Below are 20,372 nucleotides of genomic sequence, written 5' to 3'. Positions count from 1 at the left end.
TAACAGTCTAAATCATGTTTAGGACTAGTTTCAAAATCTCATAATTTTATGGTGTTTTCTTTCTTCTCTTTTCTTTCCTCTCTTTTTGCCCTCTAAGATCTTCAGCTTCTCTTGAATTTGTTAAAGCAAAGCATGTCAAGACTTTCCAGATTAACCACACAAGTCAAGGCTGCACCATAGTTCACCTTCCATGTATTTATCTATATCCTCGGTTCAGCCTTACCTATCTATGGCATTTATAACATAAAGAGCTTATATTGAAATGTACTCATTCTTAGAATTTACCATTGCTCCAAATACTGTCTTTTATTAATCTCTAGGTATATAGTTTAATTTCTTCTTTGAATTGTAATTATTAGTTTGAATTGCTTTGAGATCAGTTTAAATCAGAAGAAACATACAAATATTTAAATAAATAATGAAGCTCCCTAGGGCCTAGGCCAGTGATGACAAACCTTTTCGACTCCGAGCACCCAAACTCGAATGGGAGTCTGTGCATCCATGCACCAGAGCCCTGAAAACATGAAGGCCAGGTGGCGGTGTAAATATGCACACCGCCCAGCTGGTCTTCATGTGTGCCGGAGCCCTAGAAACCCAAAAACCATTTGGCCAGCGAGTGCATGTGCACTCGCCAGCTCATCTTCAGGTTTCCAGGGCTCCGGCACATGCAAAGATCAGCTGGCCAACATGCATGCATGTGCTAGAAACCAGAAGAGCATCTGGCGGTAGCGCACCTGTCCACAGAGAGGGCTCTGTGTGCCACAGGTTCACCATCATGGGCTTAGGCAATGATCAAGAATCTCTCTGCAATACTTTAGGAAACAACCATTTTGGTGTCTTGGGAAGAAGGCAGTTTCAACCTGCTTCTGAAATATTGTGAAGAAAACTACAGGAACTTGTGTGGATAGTTGCTAGAACTCAAGCCTTATTCAAAGGCACTCTGCTCCTCCCCCCCACCCCCCCAAAAAAAACCACTTTAGGAAAATATCCCGCCAGTACAGGCCAAAAATGATTTAAAAAGAAAATGAAACAAAATTTAAAACAATACCTAAAAAACATTACTAGTCATTTAAAGTTGCAAAAAAAGATGGGTAACTGTTTTATTATCCCTCATTGAAATATCATGCTGCCTAACGTATGCAAGGAAAGGGACATGATGATTTTTTTTAAAATTGTGTACTATAAAGAAATATTCCGATCAGCTGTTCCATGCTAGTAGAGTGATGAAAGTAAAAAAGTGGCAGAGGCAGCTGTAAATTTACTACTTTTTATTTTTATTTTTAAATGGTGGGTTACACACATGGCAGGTCAAATGTAACCTGTGAGCCATATCTTGGTTGGGCCCTGTATTTTTATTTAGCAATAGCAATAGCAATAGCAGTTAGACTTATATACCGCTTCATAGGGCTTTCAGCCCTCTCTAAGCAGTTTACAGCATATCACCCCCAAAGTCTGGGTCCTCATTTCACCCACCTCGGAAGGATGGAAGGCTGAGTCAACCTTGAGCCGGTGAGATTAGAACCGCTGAACTGCAGATAACAGTCAGCTGAAGTGGCCTGCAGTACTGCACCCTAACCACTGCTCCACCTTGGCTCCTATTTAAAATATCTCTGTTTATCTGGATGCTAATACATATCATTTCAATATGTTAATACAGCATAGTGACCTTGAAGGAAGAAATATTTCTATTAGAATTTTACTTGCTGATTTCTTGAAATCTTTAATAATTTCAGTGCTTGCTTAAAAATAACTATTGATAACTTTACAAGCATAAAGTTGTTCTTAAAATACATCTCATTAAAGCTGATATATATCCCCACTGAATATAGAATTACTTTTGAATAGATATAAATAGGATTGTATCAATGACACATCGGTTTTGCGCTATGTGATATGCATAATTTTACAGTCCGTATATCTCCTGTAAGTTTTAACACTTCCACCTATTTTCATATATCTTTGTGAAAATATATACAATTATACCTTTCCCTTAAAAATATTTATATCTCATTTGTTGTGCCATAATAATATGGATAGTAAGTGCCCACCCAAGCTATTTAGTACCTATAAAAGTGAAGTTTAGTTAGATCACAGGAAAGAAGTTATTTTCGTCAATGGTACATACAGCAAATTGTCTCTCTGTCTATAATCTTCAACCCATTTTTTTTCTTTTAATTGGCGAAGTTTGTTCTCTATAATACATTCCAACTGCTAATGAAATTAATTATGCATAGAGCAGTTGTCTGCAAAAGCTCTGCAGGATCAGGCTGCGTATTACAATCTTAACATTCGTTGAGATAATATTTCATGTAGCACTCAAGTAGAAATGAATTCCCATCTATAAATTTGCACCCCATTGTCAGTTTTCCACAAGAAAAAAAACATGATTGGCTTGGTGGCCTAGCCTTTACATCTAAAGATTTCCTTTGCATGTAAAATTTGACATGTGAAAATGTCCATGTAATCCTGAATGCTGTCATGGTTCCAACTCATATGGGAGCTGTGTGTTTAAAATTCTGCACTGAAACTTTATAGGTTGCTAACAGACAATTGTAGTTGTGGAAGTCAGTTAATTCTCCGTGACGGAATTAGGTTGTTCAATCCATCTCATGTGCATCTGTATGTATTAACTGAACAGAGCTTGCACTATCTGGTGGCAATCACATGTATTTATGAAACTCACAAATATACTCTATATGTAGAAAAGTGATAATCCTTTACTACTCTTGTTCATTAGCATTTTAGTTTCCTCAATTATATCTCTTTTGTGCTTGGTCTCTTTTGTTTTAAAGGACCCAAACATTGCAGACGTGTTCTTTTTAAACTGGCTATAAATCCCTAATTATTCTAGTTGCCTTTCAGTTTATTCCCCCCCCCCCCGAGATAAACAACCTTTATTTTTTATATCTATTTTTGCAAAAAGTTATATATTTATAACTTGCTACCTGTTAACCCGGTGTTGCCCAGGTATTTGTTTATCCCAGTCCTGTATTAGACATTCACAAATGTCCGGACCAAATATAATTTCTCATGTTGGATTTCCCCCTTGTGGAGTACTGTGCAGCCATTACCATGGCAACTCCACTGTGTTGTACAGTAGAAGCCATTTTAAGGCACAACAGGCTGCATCTTAACAGAACACATACACCGAGGGGTGTTAGGGTATCTTACCCCCACAGTATTTTTTCCACAGAGAGTAAGTCATCTGTGTACCAAGTTTGGTTGAAATTGCTCAAGACGTTCCAGAGTTATTCTGGAACATATACACAGTTATCTTCCTTGCATGGAATGTGCTTTCTTATAGCTTGGTACATAGACATAGTCTTGAAACTGTTAATCATAATTGTGAAAGACTTTTTTGAAATTAAATATTATCAAGTCCATGGATGCATCTCTAAAATTTGGGGTTTCAGAGCCAGCAAAGTTCATTTTGTAATTGCTTAATTGGCCTTGCATTTATCTTGCAGGGTCCTTTTTTCCAGTCTGGAAACATCTTTGTGGAGTTTTTGACAATTTATAAAAAAAATTAAATGCATTAAGCACTAATCTCTAGAGAATTCTCATTGTGTGCATCAGTTCATTGTACTGTACATATATTCTATTTTTCCCTCTCCTATTCTTTAATAAGCATATTTAAAAACCAGCAAATGCTGGTTTAGCAATGCAAAACTCTCAAATTCAAAATGGAATGCTCTGGAGAACTCTGAAATGCTTTGCTTTTATTTCAGATCATGGCAGAGGTGGTATTCAGCAGGTTCTGACCAGTACTGGAAACCGGTACGGAAATTTTGAGTAGTTCAGAGGACCAGTAAATACCATCTCTGACTGCTTCTGTCCCCATCTATTCTCTGCCTCTAGAGTCCTAGCTGATTGGGAGGGAATGGGGATTTTGCAGTAACCTTTCCCTGCCATGCCCACCAAGCCAAGCCACGCCCACCAAGCAACGCCCACAGAACCAGTAGTAAAAACATTTGAATCCCACCACTGGATCATGGCAAACCAGGCAGCAGTTTGGCCCTAAACCAGGCCCATAGAGGGCTCAATAGAATCATTTTGTGAACTAACCCCCAGAATAATGTGGTTTAGAGGTGTTTGTTTTGTTTATGCATTTGTTTTACAAAATGCTAAAATTGAAACAGACACAACCAAATATTCAAGGAAGTAAATATCAGATAATTGGAAAACCTAATGAAATAATTATAGAAGAATTCCACCAACTGCTGTTTCTTAAATGCAAGCCTTATTTGTAATAAAATCAAGATTCAAATTATTATACTTTTTTTCTACTCCTTTTGTGCAACAAACTTGACCTACCTTCCTTCCTTCCTTCCTTCCTTCCTTCCTTCCTTCCTTCCTTCCTTCCTTCCTTCCTTCCTTCCTTCCTTCCTTCCTCACTTTGCAACCGCATTTCCTAATGCCATTCATTAAGGTATCCTGGCATCGAAAAAGACTCCCATATGAAAAGGGAAGTAAAAATGGTGACTGTGGTAGTATCATCAGAGTCTTGTCCATTTCTAATTTTCTTTTGTTCCTATGAAATTTGGAAGCAATACATCTTGTGGTAATTAATGATAAATAGAAAGAGAAATGTATTTTTAATAGTTCTAATATTCAGATCTATAATAGTTTTCAATTACAACATGCATTAAAGTGTATGTAAAGAAATGTAACTGTAAGAGGAAAGTCAAACCATACATTGGGTAACTTTCATTCTGATTTTGAATATTTTAGATAAACATAGTTAAATCAGATTGGAATAAAACACAGGTTAGTCAAACATATAACTGTTACGATACATACAATGCAGAATGCAGATTTTTTTTCCTGATAGTTCTGTTTACTAGGAAAGTATCTGTTTTGCATGCATATCTCAACATCTCACGTTACAGAGATTCAAAAACACAGCTAACATAACAGAATTCCAGAAAATTGAGAGCTTTCAATTATCTTGGGCACATTTTATGGATGGATGGTGATATTAGAGTTGCGGTGACACAGTGGTCAGAATGCAGTATTGCAGGCTACTTCTGCTGACTGCAGTGGTTGCCTGCAATTTGGCAGATCAAATTGCATGAGAATCAAGGTTGACTCAGCCTTCCATCCTTCCAACGTCAGTAAAATGAGTACCCAAATTGTTGGGGCAATAGGCTGACTCTGTAAACCACTTAGAGAGGGCTGTAAAAAGCACTCTGAAGTGGTATATAAGTCTAAGTGCTATTGCTATTGCTACTAAGGATGAGTCACCATAAAATAAATTACCCAAAATTCTTCATTGGGCAGGTGCAGTGGTGGGTTGGGACCGGGCGTCCACCACATGCATGCACTCAGCACATGCGCAGCACACACATGCGTACTTACCGCCCACGATGCTCCAGTTGCTCCACAGAACGTTGTGCAGGTGCCGTATGCTCAGTGCACATGCGAGGAAGCCCTGATCAGCTCAAATACAGGTAAATGGGGTGGGCCCTCTGGAGCACCGTACCGGAACGGTACCTGGTGCTCCCAGCAGGCACTGGAACACCCTACCGATGTGATGATTCCCGGGGATGCTTCCCCAGATACCTCTCTAGAAGTCAGCTCAGGAGACGATGAACCAGTTCTTGGCATGTCAGGAGCTAATTGATGGCTCTGAAGGGATTTGGCTGAGGCTCCGGGTATAGAAAGCATGCAGCTGCAGCCACTCAGTGAGACGGAAGAGGAACTGCCTTCTACACCTGATCCAAGAAAATGTAGGCCAGAGAAAAGGCAGGAGCAGAGAAGGCCAGCCTGATAACTGGCAAGGAGAAAACCTCACCATTCTTGATGGGCAGTACAGGAATCTGGCTATTAGCAGAGTAGACGATATGTTTGTTTCCTAGCAATGTGTTTTCTGGTTATAATTCCTAACTCGCTTTGGATTGTGCCTTGACTTGCTTCATGCCTTGGAAATTCTGGACCTTTCTTGCCTTGTGAACTCTTTCATTGTGGATTTAAGTTCGCCTGGTCAATGTATTCTAATTGAGAAACTTTCATGTGCTTTATGGACTCTTTGGCCATTGGTTTGTGAACTAGTATTGGTCTGCTCATGGCGGGACTTAATTGGGACAGTTCTGGGGTTTTTGATGAATGGAATTGCTGGGGAATATGAATAAACTGACTAAACCACGGTAATGTGTCTGTGCGTGTGAATGAGTGAGTGGGAAAGCACAGTAGGCTAGAAAAACAGTTATTTCTCTGCTATGTAGTTTATTATGAATGCACTGTTTTTGGAAAATGGCCCGAAAAACATCCAAAAAATAGGCATGTGCGCACTGGCTAGCTGATCTTTGGGTTTGCGGAACTCTGGCACATGTACAGGCACGCACATGCACCCATGTTCCAGTTTGGCACTTGGTGCCAAAAAGGTTTGCCATCACTGATCTAACCCAATCTCCTGTTTGGTCCAGACCCTGCTAAAATTTTTCACAAGGATAGATTATTTTGGTCTTTGACCTCAAGTAAACAAATTCAATCAGGCAGGTGTATATCTAACCTCTGTTTAAGGATTTCCAGGAGAGAAGTACATACTACGAAGCATATAATTGAAAGCTCCTTCAATAGGGATATTCCTCCTAATATCTAATCCGCATCTATTTCCCTAGTATTTGAACCCACTGGGTCCAATCTTTCCTTCCAGGCCACACAGAACAAATAAGCTGCACTCTCTCTAAAGTAAATATTTCAGATGTTTAAAGATTGATATTCCCCATCAACAACCTCTTCTGCAGCCTAAACATTCCTCGCCAATTTCTGTGTTAATATTTATTATGCATACGCCACCATTTTATTTAATTTGTTTAATATATGGCTGATTTCATTTTTATCCTTTCTCTAAGAATGTGTATGAATACAAAGTATGTATGAGTTGTACATTCCTTTTAATGTTTTTTCTCCCCCCCCCTCGCTGTCATTAATACATGTAAAATGCATTTTTAAATACATTAAGCCTGCATTCTTGCTTGTTCACCCTCTTAAGGAATCCCACAACTGCAGTGTGTAAGAATGTTTATCATACAGCTGTGCCAAAAGTAAAGGCTGAATGAATGAGATGGAAGATTAAAGCCAGTAGACTGAACCTGTATTCAGTTACTGCAGTTGTGTGGTTTGCCTCCTGAATGCTGATGAACTTTCATGAATGGTCCCATATATTTTTCAGTCCAGTATATTTTAGGCAATAGTGATTATTGCTTGTGCTCAGCTAAAGCTTGAGATAAATAGCAAAGCCTTTCTTAGCAACCCAAAGCTTCATCTTATCTCTCATAGGACTTCACACTCAGGAATGTGACATACCTTACAGCAAAACTAGAAAAGGCAATATGTACCTTAGTTTCCCTGAAGATCTGACAACAGCCAGGAGTAGCATGAAACCAGACAGTTCAACTGAAAATTTGCTTAAATAAGTCACTGTTTTCCATACCAATGCAACCAGTTCAAATATATTATTTTATCATTCAACAAGCAGGAATTGATTATGCTTAAATGCAAAGGGTGATACTGTTTTGTGTAGGTATCTGAGTCTTAAAGTGATATTATGAAACCATTTTATTATCCTGGGTCAATGAGATATGTTTCCAAATGTATTTAAATCTAAGGGTTTTAGTGTTTAATTTCTTAAATTATTTTGCCTGATGATTGTTTTAGCTTAAAGTCTATATTGGCTGCAGTTATGGCACTAAAGAAACAAATGAATGCAACTGTGCAAAGAAGGCAACAACATCACAGAGAATTGTAATTTCTAAATTTCATTGAATACTTCCTCCCCCCCCCAAAAAAAAGTAATTTTAGTGTGTGTCAGACATTTCTTTGTTAGTTCTTGCCTTTGGTCTCCAGAAGTTGCTTTCAGTAATAATATATTCTATATTTTAAAAAAAAATCAAAACAGAGCCAAAGTATGTTTATATATTGTGTATATATATAACCTTGAGTAGGTAGGTAGGTAGGTAGGTAGGTAGGTAGGTAGGTAGGTAGATAGATAGATAGATAGATAGATAGATAGATAGATAGATAGATAGATAGATAGATAGATAGATACCTCCCTCCCTCTAGCTCTCTATGTCTATATCTGTCTGTCTGTCTGTCTGTCTGTCTGTCTGTCTGTCTATCATCTAATCAAGGTTATAGGAACTGATGGATCCTTCCTAAGTGACAGCAAGTAATCAATTGTATGTCACTGAAAATAAGCCAGTTGTGAAAATAAACATAGTCATTCAATATTAAGTAACAATTTTTACCTTTGCTAATAGCCTTATCATTAAAATCAGATGTGTGAAGAATGTGGTAGTAATTCAGTGTGGAAATCAAATATAATCAAATATATTGCATTTGGCTTGTAGTGTGCTTAGAATTTTGAACATTTATTACGATGAACAAGCAAGAGCACTAAGGATTGTTATATGATTACTCCTATTTACATTTACCAAACAATGCCAGTGGCATTCTTGAGATCTTCAGCATAATTTTATTTTCATTTTTGTTTAGCAGCTTTCACTCTCAAAAAGAAACAGCCAGATCCAGGTTTATGGAATAGGAAGTTGTTACTTCTATAACAAAATATTGTTATTGTCTGTAATACAACATTTATTTTTTGTAATTTTCAACATTTATTTTTTTATAATTTCCTATTTTAAAATGCTTGCATATATTATTTTATAAAACATTTCCAAGCCATTTATTACATAACATTTCTAAGGGATTGTTGAATTCAGAGAATCAAGCAGCTATGAAAGACAACGTGCAGGTTACCAACTATAGTATTTTAATTGCACTTTGATACTGAATTGGCTTGAAAGTCAGGTCACAAAGTAATTTGAATGAATTGTATCATATAAAATACTATGGTTTTTTTTGGAAAATTGTCACTTCCATGGACAGCTATTACCTTGATAGCAGATACTGCTTTAACTTCCTCAAGCGATCTTCCCATGTGCCACCAATTATGCATTTAGACTCCCTACAGATGCTGCTGTTCACAAAAACATATGACTTAATCCTGGTTTTCATTAGAAAGTCATTATATGCTAGAGTGATTCACCTTTTTAGTAATGTAATGGTCATACACAGCAGTCTTTCTCTAATTGAAGCAAGCTAAATATATCGGAAACTGCTTTAATTTTTTTTAAAAAAAGACTGATCCTAAATCCAAGTTTTATCTGTTATATTGTTTGAAAAATTCAGTGTGCAATATCTTTACAATCAAAAAAGTTCAGAATACTACTGAAATGTGTATAGGCATTGATTTCTGTGTGTGTGTGTGTGTGTGTGTGTGTGTGTGTGTGTGTGTTATGTAACAACTTTTACATATACACATATGTATATATGTGTGTGTATGTATATATGTATGTATAAATGTATGTGTCTGTGTGTTTATGCAAATATATATGTATATGAGCCATGGTGGCGCAGTAGTTAAGAGTGCAGTACTGCAGGCTATTTCTGTTGACTGCCGGCTGACTGCGATTTGGCAGTTCGAGTCTCATCAGGCTCAAGGTTGACTCATCCTTCCATCCTTCCGAGGTGGGTAAAATGAGGGCCCAGATTGTTGGGGGCAATAGACTGACTCTGTAAAACCGCTTAGAGAGGGCTATAAAGCACTGTAAAGCAGTATATAAGTCTAGGTGCTAATATTGCTATTGACATATGGATGTGTCCTTTACAGCTTAAACAGTAATCATTAAAAGTACGTAACAACTTTTCTGATTATTTAAACGTACAAAGGTTTTGTATGGTTTTAATAACCTGTACAAAACCAAATCATATAAATGTTTTTTATTAATTTATTGTCAAGAGCCAGGGTTTGGATTAACAGCCACAATTAAAACAATACTTTATATAGTATCTAATCACTTTATATGAGCTAAAACAAGTTTATCTTTAAGGCTTTTGTTTAAAGTAGCAAAAAAGTAGAGCTGCATTACATAGAAAGTAGGATATGTTATACAAAAAAATTAAATGTTTCTTTTAGACCTAAAAACTAAGATCTCAAATGCTGTTACGTGTCAGACAGATTTGCATATAATGAAATGGAGCTTCTTAATCACCAGAGATAAATTCTATCTGGGTGCTTAAAAAAAATGAATTGTTGCCAATGGGGGGGGGGGGGGGAGATGCATTTGGTCTTTGATGCTGATGATTTCTTTAAAGGGTTCACATAAATTAAATGTTTCTTGTATATATATTTAGAATGCTTGTATTATTCATAAAAAGGTAGCTTGTTTATTATCTTTTTATTGCAACCTGAGTGTAGAATGATGGATTTCCTAAAACCACATAAGTTTTATGACTGGAACAGATTTAGACTAGGAGTATACTGATTTATGCCTCAGTTCTTGAACCAGTCCATTATGCTAGTTTTATAGCCTTTTTTACATTGATATCTTACATCTGTCCTATGTGTGTGATAATATGGCTTCCCACTTAGTTTCATTGAATGTATCCACAGCTTGCCATCAGGATTTGGGGTATATTCAAGATATTTGTTATATCTACTTAAAGGAACTGCTTTTTCTTGTTCCTGCTCTTTAATATTTCTGAGAGCTAATTCCTGCAAAGAGACACTGCTGGAGTATACTATAAATTTATACAATAAAATCTGTATATATAAAAATGGCTGTGTGTATGTCTGTGTTCCAGCATAACTCTGGAATGCCTAGAGCAATTTCAACCAAATTTGCTACACAGATTACTTACTCCCTAGAAACAAATACTGTGGGAGTAGGACATCCCTAACAACCCTTGGGGTGTGTGTTCTGTTAATATACAGCCTGTTTTGCCTTAAAATGGCTTCTACTGTATAGTGCTATGGAGTTGCCATGATAATGGCTTCACAGTACTCCACAAGGAAGCTCTTTCTGGTAAGGGGGAAAATCCAATATTAGAAATTGTGGTAACATTCATGGAAGGATAAATATCCGGGCAGCACCAGGTTATTAACTAATGATAAATATAACATAGATCTTTATCTCCTGTACAGTTCAAGCTTGACAAATAACTAGTTTGCATTTCCTTTCCTAAAGTTATGGATGACAGAACTCCTCCCTCCCTATGATCAATTTACTCTGCCTCCCTTCTATGTCATGCAGGGGGTGGGTTCCAGCTGCTGCTACTGTTCTCTCAGGGACGCACTGTGCATGTGCACACTTCATGCGTGCTATACATTCATGCATAGTACTAAAAAAAAAAAAGATGGTGCCGCTGATAGAACTGGTTTAGGGGTGTGGCAGGCCAAGCTACTACCTACTTGGCTGAACCAGTTCGAACTGGTAGGAACCCACCTCTGATGACATGCTTATTTTAACAGCAGATAATATTTTATTTGGGATGCACACAATGTATTTAAACCATAAAGAAGCTTGTTTTTCCCCCCCATTGGATAATTTCCACATATCCAAATACTAAATCTACTTAATACTTTTTTAAAAATTTCACCAATTTCTCCGTTGGCATAAATTAGAAAGCTTCTGCAAGACTATAGATTTCAAATGTTAACATTTTGAACATGAAAAGGTGATCTTATATAGTTTTCCAAGGCGCTGCTCAGGAGAGTCCAAGCAATACAGCCAAACTGCCCAGAACTGAATTGAAACTTTAAACCATGCCTCTGGTGCTGATTATGTTCAGTTTTTTTTCAATTCAGCTAGCCCAGTGGACGCGCTTAGAGTTTCTCTTCATTTCTATTACTTGCTTGAACTTCTATCTGTAAGTAGTTTAAATTTGATTGTATTGGAGCAGGCTTGGAGAGCAAAAGATAAGAGGTCTCTTTAATTAATTTAATTGGCCATTCTCTCCCTTCCAGTCCTCCCGGTGTCCTGGATACCTTAGGCACTGCGGGGGGACACAGGCAGCTGTTGGGGGGGCGCATGGGTCGGAGTACCGATGCCAGCACTGCCGCAGCAACCCTGCTGTGGTTGAATCCCCGCGGAGAGCTCCATGGGCTGTCGTCCGTGCTTTTGAAGCCGGCATTCAGCACGGCTTCTCCAGTCACTTATTTACTCAGCCGGCTAGTTAAAGTGCAGGCACGGTGGGAAAAGAATCTGCCTGCCATTTTTCCTGATCTGCTTGTTTCGCTTTTGATCTCCTTGCACATGCCGCAGCTTCCTGAAGCCTGACTCATCGCAGGAGCTGCGTGGAGCTATTGTTGTCCGGCCTGGCTGGCAATTTTCCTCCAAAGCCTTTCACTCACAGCGGTGGGAATTTGAGGCCACCTGGGTTACAAATTGTTATTCCTGCGGGCGCTGGGAGCTGAGATCTCTCGTGCTTCAGTGTCACTTTGTATTTGGTCCTTCGCCTTTGAGTTGGTGCCTTGGCAGTAGAGGAACCTGGCCAGTCAGGGTCTCCTCCAAGGCCTTTTCTAGGCAGGCAGGCATGGCTGCCAGGGAGGCTATTAGGGGTACCAAACCCTATGCCAGACCTGGGCCTAAGCAGGGATCGTGGCCTGATAAGGATGCCTTGCAAGGGCCAGAAGGCCCTTGAAAAACACTTCTCCAAGGCCAAACAGCAGACCCAAGCCTCTCAACCGGTGTCTCCTGAGGAGCCCTCCTTGGGAGTCCCTCCTGCTCAAGCCCATCCTATTTCCGACAGTGATGAGGAAGGCCAGGAATTTTCCCCCATGGCTTCCTTGGCCATGGGAGTTTCCCCTGGTGTGTCTATGTTGGACCAGGTGGACCTGTTTGCATGTCCTTCGGACCTGAAGGAAAGGTCAGTCATGGGGCTCTTGGCACCGCAGGATCCGCCCCCGAGGCCAGATCCCGGGCTGTGCCGTGTTGAGGATCGGGGACCCAATCTCTCAGCGGAAATGCAGGAGATCATTAATAGAGCCATTTCTCAAGGTATCAAGGCAGGCATGCAGCAGAGGGGCAAGTGCACTTGCAAGACCTGACATCTGCAGCCCCCGGTGGCTCCCAGAGCGGCTTCTGTCTCCCAAGACCCTCAGTCTCCCCATTCTTCCATGGCCTCTGAGGATTCAGAATGGGAGGAGGAGGGGGATCTCTTACCCAGGCAGGAAGCTGAGTTCTCCGGGGACGAAGGTGGTACCTCTGAGAAGCCTTCCCTTTCCGGCCTATTTAAATTGGCCAATTTCAAAACCATTTTGGATAAAACTAAGAAAGCAACCCGTATGGGGTCCAAGCCCCCAGCTCAGGCGCCCAATGAACCAGATGATCTTTCCGGGGACCTCTTTGAGGAGCCTGTCTCGCCCCAGGAGATAGTGCCTATCCCCAAGCTATTTCTTAATATGGTTCAGAAGCAATGGGTGCAGCCTGTCACCATGGCTACCCCCAGTAGCAATGATAAGAAGTTATATACAGTTGATGCCAGTCTGGAGGACTTGCTTAAGACTTCGTTATCTCCATTTGTACGGAATTATAGTTGGACAAGTTCGCTTCAGCGGAAGGGGCCTTTGGGAGGCATGTGCTTCAGGGCATTCATACCAGTGGAGAGACTCTGACTGATGCTGCCCTAGTGACATTTAGCTTGGGTATGTCCCTTGCTTGGACTCTCCTAAGCAGCACCCTGGAAAAGGACCATTGACTTACCTGAAAGGTTGTTTTCAGGGCGTTGCGAAGGAGAATCCATCCCACCCGGGGGTCTGGCTCCGCTGGCCTTGGTTCAAGTTGGCAGTTCCTGTTATTATTGAGTGTAGTTTCGGATTCGTTGTTGGACTTCTCAACGTGCAACAGTTCCACGTCTTTATTGAAAAAATCTGAAGATAATAAGCACCAGAGTCGTGGCTTAAAGTTTCAATTCAGTTCTGGGCAGTTTGGCTGTATTTAACCCTTGCTTGGACTCTCCTTCGCAGCGTCCTGAAAATGACCCTTCAGGTAAGTCAATGGTCCTTTGCTGATAGTTTTATTTTAATAAAACTTGATTTTTTAAAATCCTCACAAGACTGATCTATCTTCCAAGAACAGGGAAGACTGATAATTCTAGTGAATGGATGAAATTAATTATGCAGTATATTTAACATACCTTGTCTACTAAAAACATTTTTTCTTTCAATAAGAAAGTAAAGTGAAGGAGGCAATTGATAAACAAGGTGAATCTCAGCAAAGTTCTACCTGACTACTGGCTGTTTAATCGGTAGTCTTGAGTTCATACGTTGCACACAATTTTGATTGGCGAAGTACAGTTCTATGGAGAATTAAAGATGAAGACTGTTCATGTATACTTTTACACACACACGCACAGAGAGGGGGGGGGGAATTTAGCAGAAATGGTTTAAGTGAATCAAAAGTATAGGCCTGGAGCCATATAATAATAATTGCAGAATCACCTTGGCTTCCAGGCTTTTAACCCACAAAGAATATAATTGTCCCCTTGTGTGAAAGAATTCATAATTGAATTAATAACTAATGATTAAAATTAATTGAATTTAAAACTAGGAAACATGCATACACAGACAATTCCCTTTTTCATGCACAAATGCAAAAGGAAAGGAATAGGAATAAAGGAAGAGAGGGAGGAAGGAATGAACATTTAAAAAAAATTAAAGGGTAAGGAACAGCTACACAGAGAAATTAAATAAAAGATGGACTACAAAAAAAATCTTGGAGAAAAAATGGCCTTGGGCTCAGTAAATACAAACCTACACAAACTTCTAGTGCTGTGATTCTCGTTCGCTGATAAACTTTTTGAAACTTCAATAGTTATGAAAGCCTGCTACAGACTATTTCTACTGCTTTATTTTATTTTAATTTATCCCATGTTACATTACTAGATATAAATGTCTCTTTCTGCTCAAAACAGTTTCCCCAGTGTCATTTTTTTCCTACACCAATTCCATGAGATTGATCGGGCAGACAGAGAGAGTAACTGTTCCAAACTCACTCATAAAGCTTTAGTGGTTGTGGATCAGAGGTGAGTTGTCCCGGTTCGACCTAAACTGGTTGTGGTGATTTGGCCTGGGTCACAGAACCGGCAGTGACCCAGGCTGGCCACACCCCCGAACCGGTTCCCTGGTCTCTCCTGCTGGCATGTTTCTCCGCAAACGAAGAACAATTTTCTGTCAACTGAGTATGTGTGAGCAATATGTGTTGCACATGCGTGAAGTCCATGCGAAGTGAACCGGTACCAACCGGTACAGAAACCCACCCCTGCTATGGATATATTAGCTTCAGGATCTCTCTAATGACTGCCCAGCATTTTAAATAAAGAATAACAGAGTTAGAAGGGACCTTGGTGATGTTCTAGTCCAACTGCTGACTCAAGCAGGAGACCTTATACCGTTCTGGACAAATGGCTCTCCAATCTCTTCTTTAAAACCTCCAGTGATGGAGAACTCACAACTTTGGGGGGCAAGCCATTCCATTGGTCAATTGTTCTCACTGTCAGGAAATTTCTCCTTAGTTGTAAGTTGCATCTCTCTTTGTTAAGCTTCCATCCATTACTTCTTGTCATGCCCTCAGGTGCTTTGGAATACAGGTTGACCCCTCATCTCTCTGATAGCTCCTGAAATATTGGAGGACTGCTTTCATGTCACCTCTAGTCCTTCTCTTTGTTAAACTAGACATACTCAGTTCACACGGTTTAGTTTCCAGTCACCTAACCATCTTTGTTTCTTTTCTTCACTTTTTCTATAGTCTCAACATTTTTTTTTATCGTGGTCACCAAAACTGGATGAAGTGTTTTTTTGTTTTGTTTTTACCAGTGCAGTATAAAATGGTATTAACACTCCAAGTGATCTTGCTGGTATTCCTTTGTTTAGCAGCCTATGTCTACATTGGCTTTTTGGCAACAGCAGCATTACTGGCTCATACTTAAGCGCTCCTGGATCCCTTAAGTTACTGCTGTTGAGCCAGTTATCACCTATTTTATACCTGTGCATTTGGTTTTTCTTGCTTAAGGGTAAAAACTTACTTTGCTTCACATTGAATTTCATTTTCCAGGGTAGGGCGTAGTGTTCAAGCCTTACTACCCTCCTGGCCTTCCGCAAAGCCACAAAGTCCTGGCTGCTCCAGCAGGCCGGGGGGCTTGTGAAACACCCAGCCCCACGGAAATTGTGAATGTTGCGCCTTTTTTAAAGTGTTGTCTTGTCTATTTATCCCCTTTCCCTTGTCTGTTGTGAGCCGCCCGGAGTCCTCCGGGAGTGGGCGGCATACAAGACAAATAAAATGAAATGAAATGTCAAGATCCTTCTGGCTCTAGTTGGCTATTGTCCCCAGCTTGATATTATCTGCAAATTTGATGAGTTACCCTTCTATCACCTTGTCTAAATTATTTACGAAGACGTGGGCCTAAGTCAGAATCTTGGGTTACCTTACTACATGCTGTCCTTCATGTAGATGTAGTTATATTTGACAACTATATGTTGAGAGAAGTTGGTCAGAAAACTGAATCACAGTCGGAAGGGATCTTGGAGGTCTTCTAGTCCATTCCCCTGCTCAGGCATTGAGAGAAATGGTTCCCCAATCTCTTCTTAAAACCTGTGTTGTCACACCCACAATTTCTGGAGGCAAATCACTTCACTGATTAATTGTTCTGTCTGGAAATCTCTCCTTAGTTCTAGGTTCTCTCCTTGATTAGTGTGCTAATCCATCTTTTATTTTTATATGTGTGTGCTCTACATTATGCTAAATACACTTGGTTTAATGTAGTGTTTTTTAGAGTCTTTCTCAGCTCAGTTATTATGAAAGAACATAGAAAAAATGTAGGTTTATAAAAATTGGAATGATTGTAAATTTTCAGTTGCTCTTAATAGCAATATTATATACAATGTGTGTGTATATGTGTGTATACACACATACAATCTCTAATATTGTCTAATTTTGTGTAACATCACATTTTACAAAAGGCACTTTTTTCTCATTTTCAACATTGTCTGACATTATTTTCTGAAAAATGATGATTTCAAGTTAAATACTTGGGAAGTTAAAATTTAAAAAAAAAAGATTGCCCATTAGTTCTTTTTTCTAGAAATGTGTCAATCACTGATAAAGTTCCTCTTTCAAACTATTACTATTAAAATTATTTATTGGTGTAATTTATATTCCAAATTTCTTCAAAAGTCTTAAATTCCTCCCTTTTTTTCTACTTTGGAGTAGATTTGGCATAGAAACTCATCAAACTTTGGTGACTGAGAATGTTCAGTTTTACAATCTGCTTCTCCCTAATTCTCTAAGTAACTCTCATAATACCGTAGCTGTTAATTTGAAATAATTTATAGAACTAGCATGTTTTTTAACCAGTTTCTTTCAAGATGAGACATGAGAAGAAAATGGCTTTTTTATTACTAATACCAATCTATATTTCTCTGAATTTCCATGTATTGAGAAGTGTCTGTTGCAACACTGGGTCGTAACTATTTTGGATTACAATAGTTATTGACTATGATACCTGTTGCTGATTTTTTTTTCCAGGTCAGTTGGCTGCAGGTACATGTGAAATTGTTACTTTGGACAGAGATAGCAGTCAGCCTCGAAGAACAATAGCTCGACAAACAGCTCGTTGTGCATGTAAAAAAGGACAGATTGCCGGAACTACAAGGGCGAGACCAGCATGTGTAGATGGTAAGAACTGAAGTTTAACTTAACTTAGAATCCATCTGGAATGGGACCAGTTGTCAGGTGGCTTATTTGATCATGTTGTAAGAAGGAGTAATTTAAAACTGCTCATTGAGTGCCTTAAATGCAGAGACAATGTTTGAAATTCTTGCTGCTGCCTTCATTTGACAAACTCTTCTGTTTGTTTTCTGATATAAAGGCTTTACCTGGTATAAAGCCTGTAGCTTGTTCTATCAATGTGATGAAATTGAGAAAAGTGAAGGTCGTTTTCTCAGCATGACCACGTTGACAAATCGGTTGTAGGTCAGCGTTTCAATGATGGTATGCAATGATCGCCAGACGGTGGAGTAGAAAACTAGTGTTTTTTCTGTTTGTTTGGTTTTTGTGCCAGAATTGACAAAACATCAAATTGCTTTGTGTCACAAAGTAGGACATGATCATCCTGCGCTGCAGTATTTTTTGAAGTACTGCTCCTAAAGTTCATTAGGTGGTTTTTCTCTCATTTTGTTTAAGGCTTGAGTGTTTGAATGCAGTCATCAACACGGCTGAACCAAAGCTGCTTTTTCAGGAGGCAACTTCCTTGTTTTTTCTTCTGAGGACGTTTCCCTTCTCATCCAAGAAGCTTCTTTAGATCTGACAGGATAGTGGGGAATGGAAGCATTTATATTTTCCTGACTCATTGGAGACAGCATCCCTGTGTGGGTTATTCTCACGTACATCCAATAGAACTGAGTCTGCAAAGTTTAAGTCCCGCCTCTTCCTGCTGAGCTTCCCCAGCTTTTGTGACTCACCACCACTTGAACCAGACGTGCTCTTGATCTCTCCCTGAATAGTGTGATATTTTACTTTACTTTTCTTGCCTTTCCCCCCTCTTTTAAGCCCTTTTCTCCCTTTCCCTTAGATTTCTTAGATCCCTTCCTCATTGGATCCCTGGAAGCTGCCTGGATGCTTTTGGAAACAGCGTGGGTGATCACTGGAGGGCATCTGCGGCCACAGATGCCCTGTAAGTGATCCAGAGGGCCCCAGGGAATGCAAAGGCCAGGAGGGTGGAGGTGTTTTTGTCCCCATCTTTTTTTGGAGGCGTGGGAGCTGGGATCAGTTCCCTTGTGCCTTCGGAGCATCCACAGCTTCTTTTTGGCTCCGGGGAGTGCTGACAGGCAGCACCCGACATTTTAGAGTGCCCAATATTTAGCCTCTCCTTGCCTGTTTAATCCTCCGGAGCGGCATTTTTTTGCCACCAAAGAGGTGGGGGTTGCCATTTTGGAGGCAGGGAGAGGCTTCTCCCTGCTTCCAGAGCATTTTTTTTTTAAGCTCCGGAGAGTGTAAGCAGGTGGAGCTCGGCCTTAGAGGCAGGGAGAGGCTTCTCCTTGCCTGGTTGACCTCCAGAGCGTCTTTGGGCTCCGGAGAGTGCGTCCGGCACCATTTTTTGGTGCCAAACATGTGGCGGCCACCATTTTGGATTTTGGGAGAGGCTTCTCCTTTGTTACTGAAACTCAGGAGCATCTGTTGGCTCCGGAGAGGATTGTGGTCACCATTTTGGTTGTAAGTGTGAGATGGTCACTAATTGTGAAACACTGTTTTTTTTTTACTGGGGCGATTTCTTACTAACCACTCCAGATGACTCCCTCTAAGTTATCAGGCCTATTGAATCAGCCTAGGCTTCCTATAAAGATAGTTACGAATTTGGGCCAACTGGATCTGCTCCCTCAGTGAGGAGCGTACTGCCCTACCTCGCTAACACTTGAGGCTTCTGGCACGGGGACGATTCGGTCTCTCATTGTGGGCAAGAGACAGGCCCAGTCTAGGAGGTTTGTATAGGAGATGTCTAGGAGGACCATCTTCTGCTCTCATTACCCAGAAGCTGGGTCCTGGTGTGCCCTTAATTGGGATATCCACCTCCATTTGTTAACCTTCAGTGTCTAGTCAGATAGTATACAGGAATGGATGGAGGTGCAGGAGAGACCTCATCCCCTTTGTTGGATGACCCTCTGGAAGGTCCATCTACCCTTTGCCTACCCAGCAGGCGCAAATCCCCTCCCCCCCAAAAAAGGGAGGTAGAACCAAGGGCAAGTCAAAGGCCACACAGAACTCAGGAGGCAGAACTCAGGAGGCAAAAGATCATAGACAAGCAAATTTCTAAGACCCAGAAGGAGGCCCAGAAATGGTTGGAGGCGGTGATCCAGGCGGTGGCAGTTCCCGCTCCTTCTGAGACCCCTGCACCAGCCGAGGCCCCAGAGGAAGCTCTATCTATAGACAGTGAGGGTTCTGGGATAGAGGACCTAGACATGGAGGAGGCCCCTCCACCTGTGCCTGGGAAGGGAGAGACAGCCCAGGGGCCGCAGGTTCTGCCGTCTCCCCTACGGCACGGTAGCTGTTGGCCTGTGTAGTAGTACTTCTCTTCCTGATATGGCGGCCATCATTACTGAGGTCATTAGACAGGGTAGTGCAGCAGGCCTCCAACAAAAGGCCTCCAGAAAGTGTAAGAAACATAGCAAGAGGACAGTAGCAACGGGCCAATCAGGGACGGCTGCAGCCTAGGAGGATAGGAACCTGGTGTCTTCGGATAGCTCCTTCTCTTCAGAGGATGATGAGGACCAGGCCTTTCAGCATTCTGAACTGTCAGATGACGAGAGCAGACTCCCCTAGCTGGGCTCTTCAAGCCTGCCATGTTCAGGTCTCTTTTGATTAAAGCTCAGAAAATAGCCAACCTAGAGGCAGCTCAGGCCACTAAGTCCCCGGCGACCAAAATCCACAGATTCATCTGTACTGGTGTTCCCCGAACCCATTGTGCAGAAGGAGGTCATCCCATCCACCCTTCTTTCTGGACGTTGTCCAATGGCAATGGAAGTTCCCGGGGTCAGG

General features: G+C 40.6%; 1 protein-coding gene across 5 annotated transcripts in view; it reads left to right on the top strand.

Annotated features, from left to right (window-relative positions):
- The window catches only part of TAFA5 (TAFA chemokine like family member 5), a 333,004-nt gene that overhangs the window by 127,925 nt on the left and 184,707 nt on the right, over nt 1-20,372 (top strand). For all 5 annotated transcript variants that reach the window (XM_087722165.1, XM_087722162.1, XM_087722163.1 and 2 more), the window contains exon 2: nt 17,367-17,516. In XM_087722165.1, the coding sequence (XP_087578291.1) occupies nt 17,367-17,516 (150 nt within the window). The remainder of the gene's footprint in view (nt 1-17,366; nt 17,517-20,372) is intronic.

This window comes from Thamnophis sirtalis, unplaced genomic scaffold (genome assembly GCF_051295495.1).
Source record: "Thamnophis sirtalis isolate CommonGarterSnake01/CBP01778 unplaced genomic scaffold, rThaSir2_p1.2 scaffold_9, whole genome shotgun sequence".
NCBI lineage: Eukaryota > Metazoa > Chordata > Lepidosauria > Squamata > Natricidae > Thamnophis > Thamnophis sirtalis.
The sequence above is the reverse complement of the archived record's forward strand: the minus strand, read 5'-3'. Positions and strand labels throughout refer to the sequence as shown.